Genomic DNA, 25171 nt, shown 5'->3' with positions numbered 1-25171 from the left:
ATGTCAAATTATTACTAGAAATACGAAGCAAGGGAGCACCTATTTAAAAATCTTGACGTAGAAAACCAACGAAAATATGTTACAACACCGTACGGCTATTTCGTTTATTTATGACTCATCGGTGGTTTGAAAGTTCCACTGAATGCAAACCCAATCATCAGCGCAAGGGAAAGCTGCCTATAAAACCTATAAGCTAGTATTGCTGTAAACCATGCCAGAATGCCAAGGTCGGGGACTGCTTGTCCATCTTGTCACGTAAAAATAATTACTAGACATATGAAGTAAGGACGCACATAATAAAATCAAGTAATGGATGAAATTGTTTTTAAACCGAAAAGTTACATACATTTGTAGCATAAATTGCACATATTATACGAATGTCGAATATATTATGTCGAATACCTATCGACAACAAGACGAATATCATTCCTTCTAAACTTACCGTCTGAAGCCAAGCATGTGGCAGACCACGCTTGCGGCCGAGCTGTCGAAGGAATCGTCACAGACTGTTCCCCATGTGTTGTTGTGGTATACCTCGAGTCTTCCTTGGGATGTTGAGGAGCCGTTTACCAACCTCAATCTCACTCTTTCTACTAAACACAACAAAAACGCATAGATTAAGTAACATGACATGAAACTAGAATTACGAAAGTTCAATTACGAAAATCTTGGTTTACTTATACTAGCCCAATAATACATGCAAGTTTACTGACATTGCTTTCAAAACGAAATGTAATTGTAACACTGGTCTCTGCCTTAAACATTAGTATACTCAAACTGTTCCCCGCAATTAATGTTGATATACCCACACTTGTCATTATATTAAACGTAGGTTTCCATACTAAATTGTATGCTCTTCATATTAATACGTATACTCACACTGGCCGCATACTACTCCCACATCCTCTGTGTGGTCACAGTTAGTAGTCCCCCAGGGACGATGGCGACAATAAGCCAAGTTGGTTTCGTTGCCATGACAAATGACGTTATCCAGCCAAATCCGCCCTGAACCACTTCCGAAATATCCATTAGGACGGGCCTGAGCGCCACGCCTTTAGTCAGTAAAAAGATAAACACCAATATATGAAAAAATAAATCTCATCTTTGCGAAAGTTCCTTACATTTTTCATTTTCTATTTGGGATATTGATTCATGCTATTTGTGAAATTTTGGAATAATCATTCTAGTGTGCAATCTCTAATGTATCGTGGAATGAAAGACAGTGCATTCGGAGAGACAGGGCCATTTCTTGATACTTTAAAGTCGGAAATGACTTCAAACGATTTGTTGGTAAATCTCTATTTGCTGTAAAAGCAATACGTACCCTATGAAAAACAACAACTGAAGGATAAATAAGAATAAAGATACTAAAAGACCAGACATTAACCCACCATGGTAGCTTCAACATTTTGCAGACAACGCTAGCGGCCACATTGTCGAAGTAATCGTCACAAACTGTGCCCCAGGTGCCAGAGTGGTATACTTCCAGTCGTCCTTCCTGGTTATTCGTCCCACCAACCAGGCGGAGGGAGGTGTTAGAGTGGGGGTTCCCAGCTGTAATGATATGCATTTCTGTTACCTTTGTGTGTAGGAATTTAATGCGATATTCCTATGGAATAGCCCCTGTATGTCGTATATATATATATATATATATGGGTCAAATGAGTAATATAGACGGTAAAATCCCATATAACACTGGATCCTATTGGAGGTATGTCCGTAGGATACGAGTTACTTGATACTATATCAATTACTTGATACTATATATTTTTTGTCCCATATATTGTATCATGACGTCATCACTTTATGTGTTGTGTTGTTGTCCTGTCAACATAGATAAACAGTTCCCCTGGTGAATCTCTAAAGAGGTGAGAGCGCTAGGGAAGTACTAAAAATCTCTTCGTGTTTGTTTATATTTATATATATATATATACCATTTTATCAAATGTATGTCGGTATCATGGGCAATATCCTTATATTGTGTACAGTACAGTTATAAAATAAACGTATTTTTTTTATATTTTCAGAGCTAACGCAGTTGCGGTGACGGCAGCTGGGTTTGGTCTCGGATCAGGACCTATTTATCTTGGCGAAGTTCGATGTTATGGCAATGAGACTAGCATTCTTAACTGCAATACCAACCCCATAGGAACCAAGTAATGTACGCTATTATTATATTGTTTTTCCTTTCGACAACACTGTAAGTCGATATGTGTATTAAACCTGGAGAATAAAACCTTTATGTCGTTATCGAAGTACTTACACATTTAATATCATTATATACCATACTTGTTATTACCTACAAACTCCACGTCCATCCATTCCATAGACATTTTTATTTGAAAATGACATTAATATGGAATTTTGGTGAAGCGTTGATGTGGTTTTACGAACCTGAGAAACTGATAGAGACCGAGACGAAGAGGTCCACATAACGACACATTTACCAAACGTAAATTGTTTTATCATATATATTGAAATACGTTTATATAGCATTAAACAAGATAGAACGTGAGAAATCGTTCAGAGAAAAGAATTACATTTGACAAACAGCATTGTAATGTTAAAATAACCATGAGGCCAGAAAGAGAAAATTGACATGTTGTTTCTAAATTAAGAAACACATCGAGTTAATATTTTGACTTACATTGACTACGTCTTTTCCCATTTGATTTCAGGTAATGCTGACCATATTAAATATTATTTTCTACACTTTACCAATAAGTGATATCATTATGATACTTAGTTTCCATATAAATAGCATTCCTTTGAGGTGGTGTTCTTATGTTGTTTCGTCTTATACCAGATTCTTATGTACATGATGCATAATCAAGAAAAATATAAATTGTATGGCTGCACGTTAAAATCCTGAGGTGATACTAGTGTATGTTGTCAAAATATTTTCTATCTTTTAAAAAGCAACTTCATGTCATGATAATGATAAGTTTACATATAGAATATCAAAATATGTCATTACGGAAGTTAAGAAGCCATGTACTTGGTACATTATTTTTGTTTTAAGTAATGTAAAACTTAAACCTGCTAATACATTATTAGAAATGCTTGTTTTTTGTCACAAAAAAATATTCAAACCGTAAATGGTCCAAACTAGGGGAATACACATGTGTTTGACTTACAGCCACAAATGACGGACACGTCCTCGGTGTGGTCACAATTATTGTTGCCCCATCCTCTGTGTCCACAAAGCGCCAGGTTGCGTTCTGTGCCAGTACACTGCATATCATCTAAAAAGATTCGTCCTGTACCTGGTCCGAAAAAGGCGTTGCCTTTTGCTTGAGCTCCAGTTCTGCAACAGAGAAAAACAATGTTGACGATTTTTCAACCAAATGAACAGATCCATATGATTAAACAGGCATAGAAAATGAGAAGCGGGTATAACTTTAAAACTGAATTTAAATCAGCATTAACATCGATGTATATGTTGTGTAATGGGGGGGGGGGGGGGGGGGGNCCCCCAGACTGCCCCCATAGCAACAAGGATGTATCTGAAAAGGATCGCAACGCCATAATACATTTAACAATGTACCAATGTACATACTAAATTTGAGCATCGAACCATTTCTAAATTGCAAATAATCAGAAGCATTTGTGTCCGCTAATACCCATATACAAGAATTTTCTTCAAAATCAGGCAATATCTAAATTTCGACCGATAAGAAGCATATGTGTGGGTGCTATGGCAACGACACCTATCCGATTGAATTCGCAGTCCCCTAATACACCTATATACCAATTTTCATCAAATTGAACAATATCTAAATTGCCACCGATCAGAAGCATCCATGTGGTTGCTTTGTGGTTGCTATGTCAACGAAATCTATGTGGTTAAATTTGCAATCCCCTAATAACGCTATATACCAATTTTCATCAATGTTCAACAATATCTAAATTTCGACCGATCAGAAGCTTCCGTGCTGTGTGGTTGCTATGGCAACGATCTAACAATAAAGACTCAAATACCGAACTACATATGCCCATTATTACTTATTAAAGTTTCTTCCAGATATGCGTTGCGGTTTTTGAAAAAATGGTCGGACAAGTTCACGGCGGAAAAATAAGAAGAAGAGGAAATAATAATAATAATAATAATAACAAGTACTAATTGTAATAGGGGACCACTACAAAAGTGGAACAATATTTAATTTTGACAAATCAGAGACCGCGGCGGCCATCTTGGTTGACCGATGGGAAAATGAAAGGTCATTTGCAAACCCCCTTACCATGATGAACACTTGTGTAAAGTTTCATTAACTTCCGTCGAATAGTTTTGGAGAAATGTGTCAGAAACTTTTACGGCGGAAGAAGAAGAAGAATCTAAATTTCAACCAATCAGAAGCCTGCATTTGGCCGCTATTTTGAATCCAAAGTCAATTACTTTTTTGTCGAAAGCAAACGCTGTGACGTTATCATCCCTTTCACCGAGTTTCATTATGTTCCATCAAATAGAACGAATGTTATTACTAGATATAACTTTGGCCGATCGGAGGCAGCGGCGACCATCCTGGATGGTCGACCCGGAAAAAAGAGTAAGTTGTGCAACTAGATATCGTACTGATTATGTATGCAAATTATGATAAAAATCCTATAAGTAGTTCCTGAGATTAGTTGCGGAGAATACTGGCGAAAAAATAATAAGAAAGAGTTAGAGAAAGAGAGTAAGAGAAAGAATAAGTAAGAAACGGAACAATAACCAATAAGCATCCCCGATTTCGTTTGGGATGAGGACTTAATAATAAAAAAACGGAGTAAAACCAATAAGTCCCCGACTTCGTTTGGGTGACATAATAAAGAAACTATGGAATAACATCCATGGTGTCACACTGCGATTCGATAAGAGTAAAATTAAAGTTCGCTTTTTAGCGCGCAATGTTTCGTCTTTTCGGATGTCATTTGAGGTCTATTCGTCACTTCGGAAGAACATGACAAACAAACGCTATTAAAGCACACTATGGCAACACGTCTTTTTTAGGCTTTTTAAGATATAAAAATATAACTGTAATAAATAAACCCGAACGGGTTTGTCCACACAGCCAAAAAGGTAATTAAGATTTCCTTTTCGATAGTTGTATAATTTCTTAATGCTAGTTAAATTTCTGTTTATAGTTTATAAAAATAACAAAGGGAGACAGAGGTTATATCAACAGATGTATAGAAATATTATTTATTTAACGTTGTACGAGAGCTATGTACGTAAAAACACAATACTTACCCTGAAAATTGAAGCTGTTTACACACCACTTTTGCCTCCGGAGCACCAAAGAAATCATCACAAACGGTGCCCCATGTATTGTTGTAGAACACCTCCAGACGACCTTCAAATGCGCCACTGCCTCCAACCAATCTAATTTGCGTATTTGCATTACCTGAATATATAAAGGCAAATGACAGATTTACAAATGGGGAGACAATGTTTTTATTCCCCTGATCCAATGTATCTTACACAATGAAATTAAATTTCTCCAACTTAACGTTTTTAAACTGACCTTTTTAGTCATCTTACAATGTAGCTATACGATTTTCTGTCACAATCGTACATGTCAGGTACATTGCTAAATGTAATAAATTGACCACTACAATCTAGAATATATCATTAATTATGTATTATGTTGTGATGACACAAGAGATTGCTGAATAATTTCATGAGATCGTAGTTTGTCACGTTACAGTTTGAATGACTGAAAGAATTTCAATATGTTCCTTCAGTATTTGTAGACCCATATTTTATTACGGTCTATCAAAAAGGGGTTAATGACACATTTTTGTTTGCTTGTTGGTTTTATTTTTGGATTTTCCTTACTGACAGATGACGCCATGCCATCAGTACAAGGAATAACTTTGTTATGAATGACGAAAACACACAGAAGTGTTTTATTTTAGATGAAGCCGCTTCAGACGGATTTAGTCTGCGGGACCGAACTAGCAGATAACGACAAACAACAAATGGCGTTATCACTAGGAACGTTTTTTTCCTTTTTTACCTGACTAGCGGATAAGACAAACACAAGAGAATGGTCGATTTTGCGACATGACAAATTGATTACACCAGCACACGGTTTGATTGTTTACCTGACTGACATATGACGCCAGCATCCTCACTATGGTCACAGTTGTTTTGGTTCCAAGGGGAATGCTGACACATAGCTACGGAGGTCTCCGTTCCTACACACACTACATCGTCAAGTATAATGCTCCCTGTACCAGGGCCGAACCCTCCTTTAGAAATGGCTGCCGCTCCCGAGCTATCATACACAATACACAAACAAAATTGTTTTAGGAGATAACATAACACAGATTTTCATAATATGAAACATATACTCCCCTTTTTATTTTTCTGTATATATTACAGCACACAATTATATATTAAATACCAATATATTGGAGACTCATTATTGTATTACCTAAGGGTATCAAAATGAACTTATAGAGGTGGAAGCTCCCTTTTGAAATACTAAATTAGCTGATATTCCATATATATAAACTTTATATATTTAAAAACAATTATAAAACAGGTTTTGCAACTTATACCAATCACTCTTGTTGGCCTGGATGTTAGCGCGGGTGTTCTTTATTATAGATAGTAGCAATAATTAAATTATAGGAAGCATTTAACATTCAGTATGAAGCATATTTTCATTTATTATGAAAAAATGGACAATACTGGGCATCTGCTTACGTATAATGTCTTCGGATATCTAGTATTTGCTTAAGCTTTAAGAAATGAATGAATCTTTTGCGAAAATTTTTAGAATGTGACATTATCCGCAACTTACTATGGAAGATGAAGCATTCGGCAGGCAACAGCAGCATCAGCATTGTTCCACGAATCATCACAGACGGTCCCCCAAACACCATTATAGTAAATTTCAAAACGCCCGGTATTACTGTTGGATCCTCCAGCCAAGCGCGCCTGAATAGGTGGCAGATTATCTGTAATATACAAAAAGTCACTGAAAATTGTCTGACAACAAAAACTCCTGTATGGCAGTATTGTATCATTTCGAATATTGTCGAGTGCCGTATTAGGTAGGACCAGATGCCACTCTCAATTTCAGATTTCCTGATCATTAGAGGTCATGAGGTCAAATGATAACAATATCATTATTTTCAGTTATATTTATTTATAACATCAGTTTTGTTTGAACAATATATGCAAAGTTTGTTTTGAACACAAACAGGAAATGAAAACTTATTTTGCGAGCTTTTAAAAACGTTTGTTTCCTTTGTCAAGCAAAGAGTGTAAATCAAGTCTTTGCTGAACCTTGCAAAATAAGTTTTACATTCCTGTTTTCCTCCTTTCCAGTTAACTTCGCATTTATTTATTTAGATATTTATTCACTGAATCTTCAGCGAACTGTAGTTATTTTACACTTAGATTTAACGTAATGAAATGCCCAAACATTTGTTAAATGAAATGACGTCACCAAAGCAAATGTATTGAATCTTATGTTCATGGATAAAATTGAGAAACTTTTACATTTTTGTAATTGAAATCATTTTAATTACTGAACCTAATCAGGTATGATTGAGCCATTTCAACAAACGAAAGAAAATGTCTTCCACTTAGAGTCCGACACTGAGTTTCATTTTCATATAAAGATTTAGGAAATTCGGGGTTATTATCGGAGGAAGATAAGTTGCGGTCACGTGCAATTTTTAATAATCAAGTTTGATAAGCACTTCTGCTCATTGAAAAGTAAACTTTCTTTTTAATGGTTCCTATCCTAAAGTCATTTAATTAATTAAGGTTAAAATACATAACATAGTTCATGTTGCTATTCCGAAGTCAAACGGGTTAATTGTGGTAGGAAATGATACTTTTGTTCGCTTGAATCTTCCATAATCTTGATACTTTTGTTACATCTTATTATATCACCGGTCAGATTTATTATCAAGTAGACTAATAAAAGAAACTTTTGACCTATAATTACCACAAAATCAAATCTAGAGAGTTGCATTCAGCCCTCATATACAAAACACCATAAAAACCTAATAATTTACCATCAATTCAATCCATTAATTGAAATTGTGCTCTTAAGTGATACATATATAACCTTGTCTGAGTTACTTTGCATAACACAATGACTAAAGTATGCCGTATGTCACAACATCTCACTCACTCGGAGTACACGACACAGCCACGTCCTCACTATGGTCACAGTTGTTAACTCCCCAAGGTTTATGGACACAGTTCACCAGGTTTGACTCTGTTCCCTGACACTCCATGTCGTCCAACCAAATGGGTCCACGTCCCCCTCCAAAGGTCCTTCCACTCAATACCGTTCCACCACTGAAACACACCATAAATTTCTAAAATGGACGACTGATACAATGGATATTCATATCTAAGAAAAAGAGTTATCACAAAGAAAGAACGATAGCATTACTGTCATATTTAAAATGTATTATAATTTGACTGATATGTTTTGCAACAAAAATTGAATTTATTGCACGTAGTGGGTAGATCTCAAAGCTAGAATATGCATCCTCTAGGTTTTATTTCCATGTTATGTTGATGCACAGTCAGTGATGTATAAGATGCTGTATCTGTTATATGGTTAACATCACACATTTTGATGTCACGTGTGACAAAATATGTGTAATAAGTTGATAAGGAAAGGGAAAACGTGATAGAAGCTTGTTCGACGTCTTCTATATCTCGGGTAAATTACTAAACCAATGCAAAATAGATGTTTTAGCATATAACGATATCATTATGTGTTCTGTTTGCTTCAAATGGATTAGTAATTTTAAGGTAGCAGTATACAGTAGAGGGTTGTGGCCAGGGGTGATATTTTTGTTAAATGGCTAACCCCTGTATAATGATATGCAAAAAAAACAAACAAAAAACACTAAAATTGGTTAAGCATGCTGAAGTGGGCTATGTGAGCTTCGCATTTGTAAAAAAAGAAAGAAGATTTGTTTGGTTCGAGAATAAAAATTTGTCCATAATCCGAAAGGGTGCGTACACATGAAAAGCAAGCTTTACAGGAGGTAAAATTTTGACAACAGCACACGACGCAAAATTGCAAAAAATCAAGTTTAACAACTTTACTGGGACCCAGATAATTCTGCAACCAGGTAGGTAATCTTTGATTTCAGACAGAGCTAAGGAAAAAAATTACTAGTTGCGGGGGTCAAATTTTGGGTTAAAAATAGCATTTTTTTTGCATTTTTTGGTAATTTTTGATGTCGTAACCATGGTTTTCACACAAGTGACATAATTAGAAAAAAGAGGTTTATACACTTCTCAGTACTTTATATGTATTGTAAATGTAATGCAGTTTACAAATATATATATGTATACATGTGTTGTGTAGGGTAAATCCGCTGTGTTTACATTTCCTCGACATGTGCCTTGTTTATCAGAGTCGGGCCATTTCTACTGTATACTGCTACCTATGCTATATTCGTTATGCGTAGTATTCGGTAACAAGGACAATTTCAATGGGTACAAGCATTATTTGAAATAAACTACTCTACCACATAGGCGATAAAACGACCATTTCATTGGTTGATAACCATATACCATTGCCAGTATTGGACGTGAATATGATCCAATAAATGTGCATGTATCCTTTCAAACAAACTGTGCAAGTGCAAAGGTCTTCCCACAACATTCAGCGTATTTACAGCATAAAAAGTAAAATCCATGTGACATTTTTAACAAATTTGTAATATGAGTGAGGGTACACGCGTGTATTTACATATCAAAACGTTTCCACGTGTACACACGTTCAGCTGGCATAACAAAACTACCAGCTTATCGCCCACAATTTATGACATAAGAGATTGTTGGTGAAACCGAAGCTTTTAGTCGCTAGACAAATGTATATGCAAAATAACTTATTCAAATAGTGGGATTAGTTTGTAACGTTATCATAAAGGTATTGAAATACACACGTTAATTTATAATATATTTTATGTAGTTAAATAGGTATAAGTTACGTTTTTCATTTATTTTTTGATGGAAGAAAATTCAGGTCGAAACGGCCTTCGTAAGTCTTTTTTTCCCCAACATTTCCTTGCCCTCGTTATATGTCACCATGTACCACACACTGGTTGAGTATTCTATTAAGATTTATTATATTTTTCTTTTTTAAATTAAGCATAGTTATGTATTACAAAACAGAAAAAGAAGTTTTAAATTAACTGTGTACAAATCGTAAAACTCTGTGTAGAATAAATGGGTCGTACTTGAGGAAACCAAGCATGCGGCATGTGACATTGGCCTCTCTAGCATCAAAGGAGTCGTCACACACGGTGCCCCAGCGGTTGAAGACCTGTATTTCCAGGCGGCCCTGGTACTGACTTGTACCTCCGCTCAAACGCACTTGAACATTGGATGTCGATGGCTCTATAAGTAAGTATAAACCATGTCAATGTTATAAAGGTAAATGACGTTTTAGTGTCAATTGATTCTGTTGTTTGAGATATAAAGTTTGTTTTCTCTAACACAGGACGGATATTAGCATTATATGTAATGGTTCCAATGAAAATCCTAATAGTATCCATGTATATAAATAATCTTAAAAAAACCTTTATATTCTAAAGGATTTTTGTGAGTAAACAAAAACCAGATGTAACACTAGCATAATTATTTTGCAATCATTATTGCAACGTCCTGTTACTTCTCCTTTAGTTAGCATAAAATCAGGCAAAAATGGCTGCGAATATTTCAATCCGGGGACAATGAATTAGCAGCCTAAAACTACCTTTTTCTGCAGACTGCAAACTATCTTGATATGATATGAATATAAGAAGAAAACATTGGGAAAGTAATTTCTCAATTAAAGCCTTACGTGGTCCCTGATAACAAATCACACCCACGTCCTCATTGTGGGCACAGTTGCTTTGTCCCCAGTGCTTGTGGTTGCAGGCACCTAAGCCAGGCTCCGTTCCTGTACACCTGACGTCATCCAGCAAGATTGGCAGTGTACCGTTACCAAAGAAACCATTACCGATTGGTATAGCATTGACACTGTCAAAATATCAACATATTACACAATTAAATCAGGGCATTATAATTCCAGAAAATAAGGCAACAACCTACTCTTATGTTCTCTGAATTCCTTAAGTTGATCTTATTTTAAGAAGTCAACGAACGATAGATATCACTTCGATAGCCTAACAAGGCGATGAATTCTGCTGATGGACTATATAGTACACAATTCAATATTGATTGTAACACACTTTTGCATTGGTTTGTGTTAACAGTCTATCAAGCGATAACCCGAAAAAAAATCAAGAACATATTTTGATGACGTCATACACAAAGCACTACTTTTTATTCACAAAAAATATTCATATGTCAAATAATCGTCTGCAACCAAGTATGTCTAGCAAAGATATATACATGGCCTCATTAGCGTCATTATTTGATAGAGTACTTGTGAATAAGCCTGTAGATAGGCGCGTCATAGCAAATCGTGTAAACATAATCACATATTTAAACGGAATCAGACGATATTAACGTTGTGAACTCACTCAGGATACACTTTGTATTTGATGTTCCCTTGCGATAAACTGTGTGTATTTTTGACATTTTTTAATGGATTGATTTTTAACGAAACGTGTCTTTTATAATGCTGAAACAAATTGCTACTGTTCATTTTGAAATTATTGCTTTATTTATAGCTTTTTACCTTGGATGCACAGTTTCTTTTCTCCGCTAGTAAATATTTAACGTTTATTTGGTTTTTATGTGGACATTAATTAGTGTTGCTTACTTTGCAAGTCCAAGTGAAGTACACACAACTGCCGCAGCATGATCGTCAAATTCATCGTCGCATACCGTGCCCCAGGTGTTGTTATATTGGACTTCTAGACGACCCTCTCTTGCGTTAGTCCCATCTCGTAGCCGTACCGGGACATTTGCATCAAGGGCTAGCAAAACGAGAATAATACACAATATATATAATCCAGGAATAGCAATCCATCCTTAAATGATTATTCCGTATTTGCGTATTGCAGAGTTATCTTCTCTTGAGAACAGGTATTGATTGTTACGTCACTGGTTTGTGTGAGAAAATTACGTCATTTCCTCAAAAATTGATGACGTTACTCCAGGAATAGCAATCCATCCTTAAATGATTATACACCAGGGTACACCAAAATGTATTCACATTTGCATAACAGCCTGGGTTAGAATTAAGTTAGTAGTCTTAGTTATAACAAGTGAAACAGAACATAACAATACTCTACTCGACACGATGTGCTACAAACACCGTTACAGTCAACATTATGCATTGGGTTACAAAAAACAAGTTTTGATTAATACCAACACTTAAAATACAGTAGTGTTCTACGTAGAAGGTTAGGCTTATACCATAATAATACTCTAAATAACATGAAGAGCTGGGACAAAATTTATATTAAACATAAAATGAGACTACCACGGACGGTGTTTATAGAGTTTACAGAAAGCAAGTTTTTTAGAAAGCAAGACTAAAAAAGCTTAGAAAGTATCCTACGATATTAAGCGCGTACAAAATCGAGATATTTATGAAAGGTTATTCGGAAGCCATGGCTCAAGCGGGATAACCCTTGACAGTCTTCAAAGCAAATGCTTCTTCTAGGTAACGAAAAGAATGAGCTATATCAACATTGATCGGATGATTTAACAACTTATATGGTATAGCAATAAAGACGATACTCTAATGGATAGCCAAATAAAGCCATGTTGAGCAAAACGAAAAGCAATGTATATTACAACTAGTTTGAATGTTTGAATGAAACTGGTATAAGATCGAGGATTAATGACGCATCATTACTCTTAAGTACTTTGAATTCAGGATTACTGAAGCACATGTGGTAAAATACATCAAAGATATGTCAATCCCTGTTAGTAATCGTATGAAACTGACCTCATGGCATGTAAGTGCGAGTTCAATATATAATTCGTAATTTTTCCCGTCCATATTTTAAAAACGGATAGCAAAAACGTTGGGGACATAGCTCAAATATCAATTCCACATGCTTACATAAATGGGGTTCATGGCTACTAACTTTTATGGTTTTATTGCGTTGATCCTGGTACTCTTGCATTTATGACTATAAGGTTTAATTTATACTGCATTCCTCAAGATGTTCTTACATTAACAGATATTGTTTTTCCTCATAAATCTTCATCTATAGACTTTAACTCTTACGAAAAACGTTGACTTATTTGAAGAGTTTTGCACTCATAACCATTGATCCTATATTCGGTTTGAAAACACGTTCTCCTTTCGTTTTCATTAATACTACTTTGCGTATTGCATGCGTCCAAATTACATTTACTGTTTAGGAGTTTTGCATATTTTCGGAAACTTTTTTCCATCGCCATGTTTATTTAGAAGAGAATCAATTGCATTCTTAATGATAAAATTGTTAAAAAATTTAAAAGATAAAGTATCATAACAAGGTAATGTCTGTTAGATATCTTTCTGACAAATGTTTTGAATTGATCAAGTTTTTCCACAAATACAATTAATTTTTAAAGTTTCGTCAGGACATATAAATGACTCAAACGCCTTTTTGATTCTCCTTTACAATAAGCCTGTGGTATTGTTAGCTGTAATGATAAACGTCCGTTCGGTTCAAAATACTTAAAGTACTTTGTTGATCTGCAATAAATGTCTTTCATTAATATTTTCTGTCAAATTTAATCTTCATATTAACATAGATACTAAAAACCAACCAATCATCACATGACACATTGGGCTGTTAAATTATATTACCTCAATAAAAAAATATTAAAAAATTTCACGACAGTTTCGTCTAAAACATACATATAGGATCTTACATGAAACGAATCTAAGAATTTTTAAGAAACTCGTCACGAAGGAAAACTTCGTGACGAGTTTCATCAAGTTCCTATAAAATGAAACGACTGCAATATCCTTTTTTATCACATAATCAAGATTTGTGGCATCTATTCGTGTACAACGACAATTGTCATGCAACCTTGAAATGTAAAAAGCCACCATTATGACTCCAGTGCGTAAGTCAGGGCGTCATGTACTTGTCCAAGGAAACTTACAACCAATCACAGGGCTGATAGGTCATATAACATGGGTTGATACGCAAAGAAATATGACATGGTTATATTCACTGGATAACACAGTACAGTATGTGATAATATAGTGTACAGCAATGCATACAGGCTTATATGTAACAATTACGTATACAACCCCTTACCAGCGTTACAGTCCACTCCTACATCCTCGCCGTGGCGACAGTTCTGTTGTCCCCAGGGTTTCAGGTGACAGCTCTCTAGCGCTGTTTCTGCTCCAGTACACGCAACATCGTCTAACCAGATTGGCATCGACCTATTTCCTTGCCCAAAAAAGGCGTTTGACCGGGCCAGTATGTAGTTACGCCTGATACAGAACACAAAGTTATCAGTTAAAAAAGACTGTTAATCATAGCATATTTGTCCATGGTGTTGGTGTCCTAGCTACGTGACTTGTGTATATTTCAACTATAGATCCGTTCAACTAACTTTTCATAAGTCTCTGTAAAATACATTTAGAGGCCTTGTTATCTAGCTTTTGCTGTTCTTGTTAAATCACTTCAACTGGAAATTTGTGAAAAAAACATCTCGCTTGGTTTTTTTATGAAGTAACTTCAACTTGTTGTCTTTGATTATAACTACAACAAAGAGTCATATAATATAACTTTTTAATTGGGCTCCTAGTTAGATAACACCAGTTACAGTATCACGCTTTCCCCACAACATATAACCTACGACAATTGGTTAGCAATACGTCATATATTAGTCTAGATCGTGCAACATATGGTACATCGGAACCCTTCACCCATTAATCGTTTTACCCTACGCCGGTTAAGTCCATATTAACCTAGTGCTAATTTCGCCCTTAAACATTGATGGCTATGATTGATATGGTTTTTACTGGTGTTCGCTGCCTATTCGCCCTATTACGGAGGGCGAAAACGGCGAAAGTGAATTTCGGCGAACATTTCCCAGTATAAAAGTGTGGTTTTTTTAAATTTTAAATTACTGTCCCTATGATAAGGGTTAAAATAGTATTTGCACAAATCTAAATTACTTTAACATGCTAAGCGATTTTGACGTGTTCAATCTTTGTTGCAGTCCTACTTTTGTTTTTTTGTTTTTTGTTTGTTAAAGAATAAACCACCACCATACCTATCAGGTTCGGTTTACTTACGAATTATAGAGGCCAAGCATTCGGCACACTACTTTTGCAGCATTATTGTTAAAGTTGTCATCACATACAGTACCCCACGTGTTGTTATGGAACACCTCCACGCGTCCTTGTGACGCCCGTTTACCACCTTGTAACCGGATGGTCATTGCTGAAATCAAATGAAGTATACATGTATATGTACGATCATTACGTGCCAAACCGCAAAGGAATTTAGACATTTGGACTTAATAATAAAATATGATGTGGCATGGTAGCATTACTTGATCATTTTATATTTGATTAAATGACCTGACAGATTATCTTGTTTTCTTGATAAATTTCACACAGAGAGTTCAATTTGTAAACGTTGCAAATGTCGATCCGAATACAATATGTTTGCCATACGTGTACAGTGACGTATTTATGTCTTGGGGGTTAATTTATATTAACCTACTTATGGCTTATATAATACCAGTTTGACAGAGTTTGATGGCGGTATGGTTTATGTAACATCAGTCCAGGGATGGTGCGGTTCAAAGAACACAAGTCGGAGGATGTTATGAGTTATGAATCCTATAATAGGGGAAATAATTTGACTAATTTTATTAATAATTCAGAAAATAAATTGCAAACGTATCGATATCAAATCAATGTTGTTCCTAGGTCGTCTAAGTATGTGTTGGTCAACATTACACAACAAAGAAGATGTACTATTCTTCCAAAACCACTATAGTGTTTCTCACACATGACTCATTGGATAACACTGCTAGTAGTTGGTAAACATTTTTGGTAACCCATTAGTTGGTAACACCTTTTATAATGACGTAACAATGTTTGTTTGTGTCATCTGTCATAGTGACGTCATGACTGATGGCAACAGGAAACAGTAGGAAAAAGAAACAGACTGTATGTGTTTCTAAGGGAAACATGTTATTTTCCAAAAGGTCCCCAAATTTGTGATGGTGGGTTATCATCTTCATATAACTTTCATAAGTTATTCTATACTGTAAAAGACACTCGATAAACCTGCTGTACTTAAACAATATAAATATTAACCAACTTGAGTTAGTAATACATGATAGTCAACAACCATTCTTTGGGGAACCTCAATTTTCAAACATCTCAAGGATCCTGAATCTAACCGCTCCCGTTGACATTTTTACCTGTTATGATTTTACAGAAGTTTTAGAAAAACAAATGCAGAACATATCATGCAGATCGTACAATAAATCAGCGGCGTTTTGGTAAAACTGTTTAAAGATACAGCAGGATTACAATAGTTTAATGATGGTATGGGTTATGTAAGAACAGAGTTACACTAGTTTAGTGATGGTATGGGTTATGTAAGAACAGAGTTACACTAGTTTAGTGATGGAATGGGTTATGTAAGAACAGAGTTACACTAGTTTAGTGATGGTATGGGTTATGTAAGAACAGAGCTACACTAGTTTGATGATGGTATGGGTTATGTAAGAACAGAGTAAAACTAGTTTAGTGATGGTATGGGTTATGTAAGAACAGAGTTACACTAGTTTAGTGATGGTATGGGTTATGTTACAACAGAGTTACACTAGTTTGATGATGGTATGGGTTATGTTACAACAATGTTACACTAGATTGATGATGGTAGGGGCTATGTTACAACAATGTTACACTAGATTGATGATGGTAGGGGCTATGTTACAACAATGTTACACTAGATTGATGATGGTAGGGGCTATGTTACAACAATGTTACACTAGTTTGATGATAGTATGGGGTTATGTAACAACAATGTTACACTAGTTTGGTTATGGTATGGGTTATGTTACAACAATGTTACACTAGATTGATGATGGTAGGGGCTATGTTACAACAATGTTACACTAGATTGATGATGGTAGGGGCTATGTTACAACAATGTTACACTAGATTGATGATGGTAGGGGCTATGTTACAACAATGTTACACTAGTTGGATGATGGTATGGGGTTATGTAACAACAATGTTACACTAGTTTGGTTATGGTATGGGTTATGTTACAACAATGTTACACTAGTTTGATGATGGTAGGGGCTATGTTACAACAATGTTACACTAGTTTGATGATGGTATGGGGTTATGTAACAACAATGTTACACTAGTTTGGTGATGGTATGGGTTATGTTACAACAATGTTACACTAGTTTGATGATGGTAAGGGCTATGTTACAATAGTGTTACACTAGTTTGGTGATGGTATGGGTTATGAGGCATACATTTTGGAATGTTATGGAGTTTTGAACAACATTTTGAGGGTTTCATAGTTTATTGTTATCAGTTATACTGATATCAGTTTGAGAGTGTTATGATGTACGTGACGTCAGTTTGAGAGTGTTATGATGTACGTGACGTCAGTTTGAGTGTGTTATGATGTACGTTACATCAGTTTGAGGGTATTATGATGTACGTGACGTCAGTTTGAGTGTGTTATGATGTACGTTACGTCAGTTTGAGTGTGTTATGATGTACGTTACGCCAGTTTAAGGGTGGTATGGTCTATATTATGTCATTTTGGGAGTGATAAGGTATTTGCAACTTCAGTTTGAGGGTAACATGAAGTACATGAAATAAATTCGATGGTTTGATTGTAGTATGGTTGTAGTATGGTTGTTTTAAATTACTGTGAATGTTTAATAGTGTATAATACATAAGTGTGAGGGTGTAAAAGTGATTTTAGAGCAAAATAGTGTAAGTTACATTAGTTTTGCGGCTTATATCCGTTTGAAGATATGCTGACATAGGTGTTTAAAGGTATAAAATAAAGGTAATATCAGTTTCAGACCATACTAGTATATAAATTAGTTTGAGATTATACTACTTCAGATAAGATCTGATTGGGGAATATTTATGTACAATTATCGCTATGCATATATATATATATAAATATATACATGTGTGTAATTTTTAGAACAAGTTAATGAGCATTATAGTGTAGTGAAGATAACTTTGATTACATAACTAATTAGGGGAGATCAGTTTATAAATTAATATAAATGAGAACAGAAAAAATAACTTCAGTTTGTACGGAAAAATCATAGCAACTTAATACTTTAACCTTAAAACCTGGTATAGTTTATCTGTTTAATAAATTGGGATGTCTGTGCTGGTTCAAATCAATGCATGCTTAGTGTATGAGGGCTCTGTGTTATGATATTACAACAATAATTAAATCTGTGCCACATAAACAATACTCACCTGTTGAGATTTGAAGACATGCTGCTATCACTAAAACAAACACACACATATTGAAGTTAATATGACTTTTCCGTAACTCCATTTTGAAAATGTCTGTATTAGTTCTTCTTATGAAGAAAGTTCGGAGTAGGAGGAGACCAAGATGGTCCGGCACACAGGTTAATTATCTCGCTATGTAGACTAGATTAGGTGGAGATTCGTCGATGTGGAATCAGATCTGAATGTTCTCATTAATGTTCCCGACCACTTTTGTTCTTCGTGTGGTGAGTCTGCCCTATACCTTGTGTTGGTGACGGTAACTCCCCCTAGTTGTAGGGATTATCTTACAGGTAGCTATCACCGGGTACAACGGACCGACAGGCGTACTACCAGGTACTACCCGTTATCGTCTTGGTGACCAAAGGTTGATGGAGATAGTACGAGAAATACTTGTACGGATGAATCTGACTACCCGTATGATTATATACCACTACTACCACAGCTAGAATAGTTATCACCTAAGCCGTATGATAAATAGTGCTCGGGAGTGGTGTTGTAGACATTCATTCTTCCACATTATTTTCTTAGTTTACAAATTTTCTGGATAGATTCGCCATGGTGTATAATAAATTGCATAACAAAAGCGGCTTCAATCTACACCTCATTAGTTGACGGTCGATATTTTGTCCTGATTGACAACTATGATATCTTAATGTCTAAGTAAATGGATTGTAGTTGTGCCTTTGACTAGTTCCTTTTTTTGACATCAGGAAGGGATCCTGATGCGGAATACGAACATCTAGTTTTGTTTCCAGTGTGGAAGTCCGGGATACTGCTATTGTATTTCGTTCGAGGCATGTTTTTTGTTGTGTTTTTATTGTCGTTGTTGTTATTTTTGTTGTTGCTGTTAGTGGTGGTGGTAGTTTTTCTTTCTTTCTTTCTTGGTTTTTTTCCAATTTTAACTTCTTACGTATGTCGGCACCAGATAAGATGCTACAAGTAGATAAATTGAAGTTATATCAAAGGTCTGGATTTGATTCGTACTATCAAATAGATCAATACTAAATCGGGATATATTGCTTATATAATTAATTGTATATAACATATTATGAAAATTTATAAAGAAAAACAATCAAGACGTTTGTACTTGTTGGAGACCAAATTTACATGCGTTTTAATCATTCATTCATTCAAACATATTTTATTGACACTGAATAGTCAAAAGGATTGGGCACAAGTTCTTACAACTTACTAGGCCCTCTCCCAAATATGATATCTTTATTATTTATAACCCACATGTACATAGGACTCAGGTATTCAATCAATGCAAAATAAAGTAATTCAAACAACATCTGAGCATTTGAACGCGCCCCTAAGTAAGACTTAACGTCTTTCTGAATCACTCCATAGCTATAAAACGTATTGCATAATTGGCATACCCAGTTAGTCATGGTTTTTCATGTATGTTGATCATCATGAAGGCTTGCATAAGCATTAACCTATGAGTATCCTACTGGTTATAGTAACATATACTTGGGGTCGACCCAGGTTAAGGATAAAATAATTACTAAAAAATAACGTGCAGATAATTTGTTATGTGTGAAAAGTCATCAGATATTGCATTAAATACTCTATATGAAAACTGAACAGTAATTGACGATTTAAACTGGTAATACTTGATTTTATTACATAATACCGTATCATAATGATAGTTGTCATATGTATGAACTGTGTTACATTTCACGTCATCTCAAGAATATTTCATATCTCTAGAAAGATAATAAAGCATGTTTAAACTTATCCCCAGCGGTAAGTGTACTGTCTGTCACATCAGACCGTCAGTATAGCTCACCAATTCATAGTGGAGTTATGTTGCTGGGTATTTTTTTCAGAATAATATGGGTGGTTTTACCGTTACAAATTGATTTTCCATACCCGTGTTGATTTGTGTTTTGTAAAACATAACTTGTAACTTACCTGCAATTAGTACAACTACACACTTACATGTCATAAGTATAACTACAAACTTACCTGCCATTATTAGAACTGCAAACTTACCTATCATTAGTATAACTACAAACTTACCTGCTATAAGTATAACTACAAACTTACCTGTTATTATTATAACTACAAACATACCTGTTATTATTATAACTACAAAATTACCTGTTATTAGTATAACTACAAACTTACATGTCATAAGTATAACTACAAACTTACCTGCCATTATTAGAACTGCAAACTTACCTATCATTAGTATAACTGCAAGCTTACCTATCATTAGTATAACTACAAACTTACCTCTTATTAGAAGAACTACAAACTTACCTATTATTAGTAGAACTACAAAATTACCTGTTATTAGTATAACTACAAACTTACCTGTCATTATTAGAACTGCAAGCTTACCTATCATTAGTATAACTACAAACTTACCTGTCATTATTAGAACTGCAAGCTTACCTATCATTAGTATAACTACAAACTTACCTGTTATTATTAGAACTGCAAACTTATCTGTCATTTGTATAACTACAATCTTACCTGTCATTAATATAAAAAAAAAATGTACCTATCATACATATATGTAAGTAAAACTACAACATCACCGGTCATTAGTAACAACAAACTTACCTATATTTTCTGAAAGTTTCACAATATTTAGGAAGCATCTGTATATTCATGCAAATATATACAAAGTTAATAAAAGAAAGAAAGTCTTTAAACTCAAATCAAAATAATTTAACTATTGACTATGCCCACGATACATAATCTGTATATTGATACTTCCAAATGTCACACACAAATCTTTTTGAATTGTTCTTTTGTTTAATTCCAATGATTTAGATAATCGTTAGTCTGTTTTTACCTCCCCAGGTCAAAACACAATTTTTGACTTTATTTTTTCAAGAATTTAGATAATTACAAGCATATTTTTACATCCCAAAGTCAAAACACGCCTTTTAACATTGTTAGTTTCAATTATTAAGAGACCTTATTGTGACTTTGCTATTTACAATGGTCAAGAGATACCGTCCCTGAAACAACTATCTCGAAGGGCCATATATATAAATAAGTGCAAATAAATTCGTTCAGTTATCGGCTAATCAGTCACAGGTTTTATAAAACATTATAGACAGGTCGTAGAATCGCTCAGCAATGTATGTCTTTGGCAAACACAAAGGTCAAAGCTCCGTATGACCTTTAGTAACACTGCGTTAATTGCACAACGAGGCGACGTTATCAAAGTCTATGTGTAAGAGATGTACGAAGGCCTATATCAGCCGTAGGTTTACACCAGTCACGTCAATGTTCGCTCCGTGGCAGCGTACACATTCTACTATGTATACAATCAATGACTACATATATTTATTTGACTAAGTACACGTTTCAATTTTTATTGGTGTAGATGTTTTTTAGATTATGCATTGTTACATAACATTATCACAAAGCAGCAGGTTTTCTTTTAATGTCAAATCAACGTTTGACTAACGAACAAATCAAAAAGATAGCATCTAATACATGCCAGACTTAACACTTTGTGGTTTTGGTGATCGTTCTGATATCCTGATACAGCGAAAGTGTATTTTCGCTTTCGTGTTAACCCTTATCGCTAATAATCTGCTATCGTACGTTGATCAGGAGTATCCTTCGCCTACGGTAATTCTTTAATTTCAATAATGTATTTCAGACTTTTCATTTGTATCAAGGAATCTGAGGATCAGTATAACACTACCAGGCTCTAAGACAAAAATATGACTTAAGATTGACCTCCGTTTATCACATTTTCGTCCGTAGAAACATTCCAGCCTCCATTATTCGCTATCAGAATCATGATCTGAATATACGGATGTTCTAGGTACATGAAGATGTGTCCTATTGACTGATAAGATACTTCAGCAGGGTTGTCTACCAGGGACTATTTAATCTACGCTGCAGCAATCTTATTATCGTCATCGAGAACTCTTTTCCCAATCTACGATGTCAGCATCAACCACGATTTAAGATTTTCCCACCATGGCTCAGTTTATTACCTACACTCTTGGATTTGAAGGGAAATATAAGTAATGACGGGCAAGACGTGTGTAACAGAAAATCTCATACCATCTGTCTTCGCCTGTCGTTTGTCGTCCGTCGTATTTCGCGAATCAACAAAATACATGTTCAACTTCTTCTTTAGAACCACTAAACTGATTTATTCCAATCACGATGTAAATATTCTTAAATATGTTCCTCCCAGGTTGGTTTTATCTATAATTTCGATCAGAAAATCCATAATGCTGCCATATCCTTTGATTTGCCAAGACATTTTCGACTATTTCTCGATAGTGACATCACCGAATATCTCCAAATTGTGTATAATTATTGTGTAGTTTCCTTTCGATCCGAAAATGAAAGATTGCATACGTGACCTCTGATCGGCGGAGATATTTTTACTTGAACTTATCTGAACTTGAGCATTAAGGCCCCGTGGGCCTCTTGTTTGTGGTGGTTAATAATTTCATTTCTTTTGCTTCGTTGTCGACACACTTCCTGTTGGTTTAAACATATTTTTCTTGCCTTGAAAATGACAAAAAGGATTGGGCACAAGTTCTTACAACTTCCTGTTGCTGTGTACTGGTATCAAAATTGGATTTTGTCCTTCTGTATTGAAGAAATAGCACGTTTTTTTCTATTTAACTTGCATAGTGCCTTCAAATGTCCAAAGCAAATGAATATGAGCTCAGCGAAAAGTATTTTTAAGGTTTAAATGGCATCGAAATTATACAGTAAACAGTTATCATTAAAAGAAGTAGACGTAAACTGACGGCTACTTTGGCCCATCGCATTTATGTTCAGATAGATTATTTTTTCTCATGAAAGTTCTACAAGGTATGGCTTCTTTTTAGAAATGATACATTTTAACTATTGTCACACTGGTGAAAGCAAATTTCCAAACAAAACTCCAGTTGATGCAGTGGTAAGGTGATCTTAGATATAAAGTTTTCCTAAAACATCATTTTCCCCTCTATATATTTCATGAAATATTTGTGATTTGACAAAAAACAAATCCTCAGAAACTGTCACTCAGATTTAAAAGCATGTTGAGAATTTTACAAAAGTAAAAATATGAACGAAAAGTGTTTATAAGTAACGTGATATTATCATAAACGAACAAGTGTCAGCTATATAGATTTTAAAAAAAGTATGATATCCAAATATATCAATATTGCAAAGTTTAATTATCGTTAAAACGAAACAGAAAGGCCTAGTACCGAGAAGATTTTGTCCATGGAATACAAACAAGTAAACATTCTCCGTCGCCAATCCGAGTTCAGAAAATTGTTATAAAATCATAAGTTGCTACCCGGGAAGCCGAGATAGCGTTATCTAGACGGTAGGCAGTGATGGGATAGCCTGCTCTACAGTAGATAGCGATGTTATCTGGCATGTCACCACGCGCATACCTGTACGTACAGCACTCCAAAGGGGACAAACCAGATAGCTGTGTTAACGATGTTAAATGTGTTGTGTAAGCATGACATACCAGTCTTCTCTGTATCGCCTACTTCACGTCCCAGTCGGACTGTTATGTCGGAGATGTACCGATCATCCATTTGCCTCCTATACACACCAGTCATTCCATTACCCCAGATTTAATTGAATCTCCCGAACTAAACTTTCTACACCTCAGTCAAAAAGAAATAACAGATAGGCAAACGAAACCTCTCTCACATCTCCTTTTCGCACCATAGCCGATGTGTTATAGCATGGACATACTAGCCTCCATAAACACCCCCTCCCCCACCGCACCGCAGTCGGTCTGTTCTAGCGTTTGGACATATGAGCTTCCCATTACCCCATATCCACCTACCCAACCACACTGCAGTCGGTCTGTTATGGCATATATACACAGCTAACTTCCCATAGTCCCTACCCTACCCACCTTCCCCACAGCACCGAAGACGGTTTGTTATGGCATATATATATAGCTAACTTCCCATAGTCCCTACCCTACCCAACTTCCCCACAGCACCGAAGACGGTTTGTTATAACATAGAAACCTACGAACTTCCCATAACCCCCTACTCCACCGTACCGCAGTCGGTCTGTTTTAGTATATGGCCATACGAACATTCGTATACCTACCACACTGAGTGTCAATATCATATCATGCATTGAATACACAAAATATGATCATGCTTAGTATGGATAACATGATTCCCAAAGAACATCCATGAAAACTCATTGAATAGTTGCATCGTGGTCTGTGTGTTCTACTGAAGTTGAATCACGGGTTTTCCTGTCATCGCCGTAGACAATGCTAAAGGACAGAGGAGAGAAATGGCTGCGTTAAGGTGGACTACAAAGCGGTACGGCAATCTGAGAAGTCCAGAATTTCACGAAGTTCGCCGGACCAACCGAAAAAGGCCGACTGGTGTATCCGAAAAGTATTAATAAAGGGTTCCAGCAAAGCTGTCTAACATACTTAATAAGGTACTAAAAATGCTTGTTGGTATTATGGAGGAGCTTAGACATCAGGAAAAGAAATACAGTTCTACTAGTCTTGAATACATAGGGCTCAGTCAATGATCAAATGGAGATCACATCACACGTGGTCAAGGCGCCTGATTGATAACACCACGTTTTTATCACCACCGATAAAAAAGCTTAGACTGAAGTTGTACTCCTTTCAGTTTTAGAACACAATGTAAACAGTTGGCTTTTCTCTGGATTTTATTTTGCAGGCAAAACAAGGGACGGTAATTTGGACGAGTTTATAAAGAATGCAAACCTGGGATACTCAGCAGCAAATGGTGAGCTTA

At 35.5% G+C, this 25171-nt stretch overlaps 1 protein-coding gene across 1 annotated transcript in view; it reads right to left on the bottom strand.

Annotated features, from left to right (window-relative positions):
- The window catches only part of LOC110441871 (deleted in malignant brain tumors 1 protein-like), a 49749-nt gene extending 30997 nt beyond the window's left edge, over window positions 1-18752 (bottom strand). Inside the window, exons 1-14 of the mRNA XM_021485155.1 lie at window positions 18387-18752; window positions 15192-15339; window positions 14200-14381; window positions 11748-11904; window positions 10821-10999; window positions 10216-10375; window positions 8139-8308; window positions 6792-6948; window positions 6088-6260; window positions 5231-5384; window positions 3138-3307; window positions 1392-1554; window positions 880-1052; window positions 443-593 (exon numbers count right to left, since the gene is read on the bottom strand). Coding sequence (XP_021340830.1) covers window positions 443-593; window positions 880-1052; window positions 1392-1554; window positions 3138-3307; window positions 5231-5384; window positions 6088-6260; window positions 6792-6948; window positions 8139-8308; window positions 10216-10375; window positions 10821-10999; window positions 11748-11904; window positions 14200-14381; window positions 15192-15339; window positions 18387-18468 — 2219 coding nt within the window. The 5' untranslated portion in view covers window positions 18469-18752. The remainder of the gene's footprint in view (window positions 1-442; window positions 594-879; window positions 1053-1391; window positions 1555-3137; window positions 3308-5230; window positions 5385-6087; window positions 6261-6791; window positions 6949-8138; window positions 8309-10215; window positions 10376-10820; window positions 11000-11747; window positions 11905-14199; window positions 14382-15191; window positions 15340-18386) is intronic.
- Window positions 18753-25171: the final 6419 nt, after the last annotated feature.

This window comes from Mizuhopecten yessoensis, unplaced genomic scaffold (genome assembly GCF_002113885.1).
Source record: "Mizuhopecten yessoensis strain PY_sf001 unplaced genomic scaffold, ASM211388v2 scaffold1883, whole genome shotgun sequence".
In the NCBI taxonomy this organism is placed as follows: Eukaryota; Metazoa; Mollusca; class Bivalvia; order Pectinida; family Pectinidae; genus Mizuhopecten; species Mizuhopecten yessoensis.
This window is presented reverse-complemented; position numbering and strand designations above follow the sequence as displayed.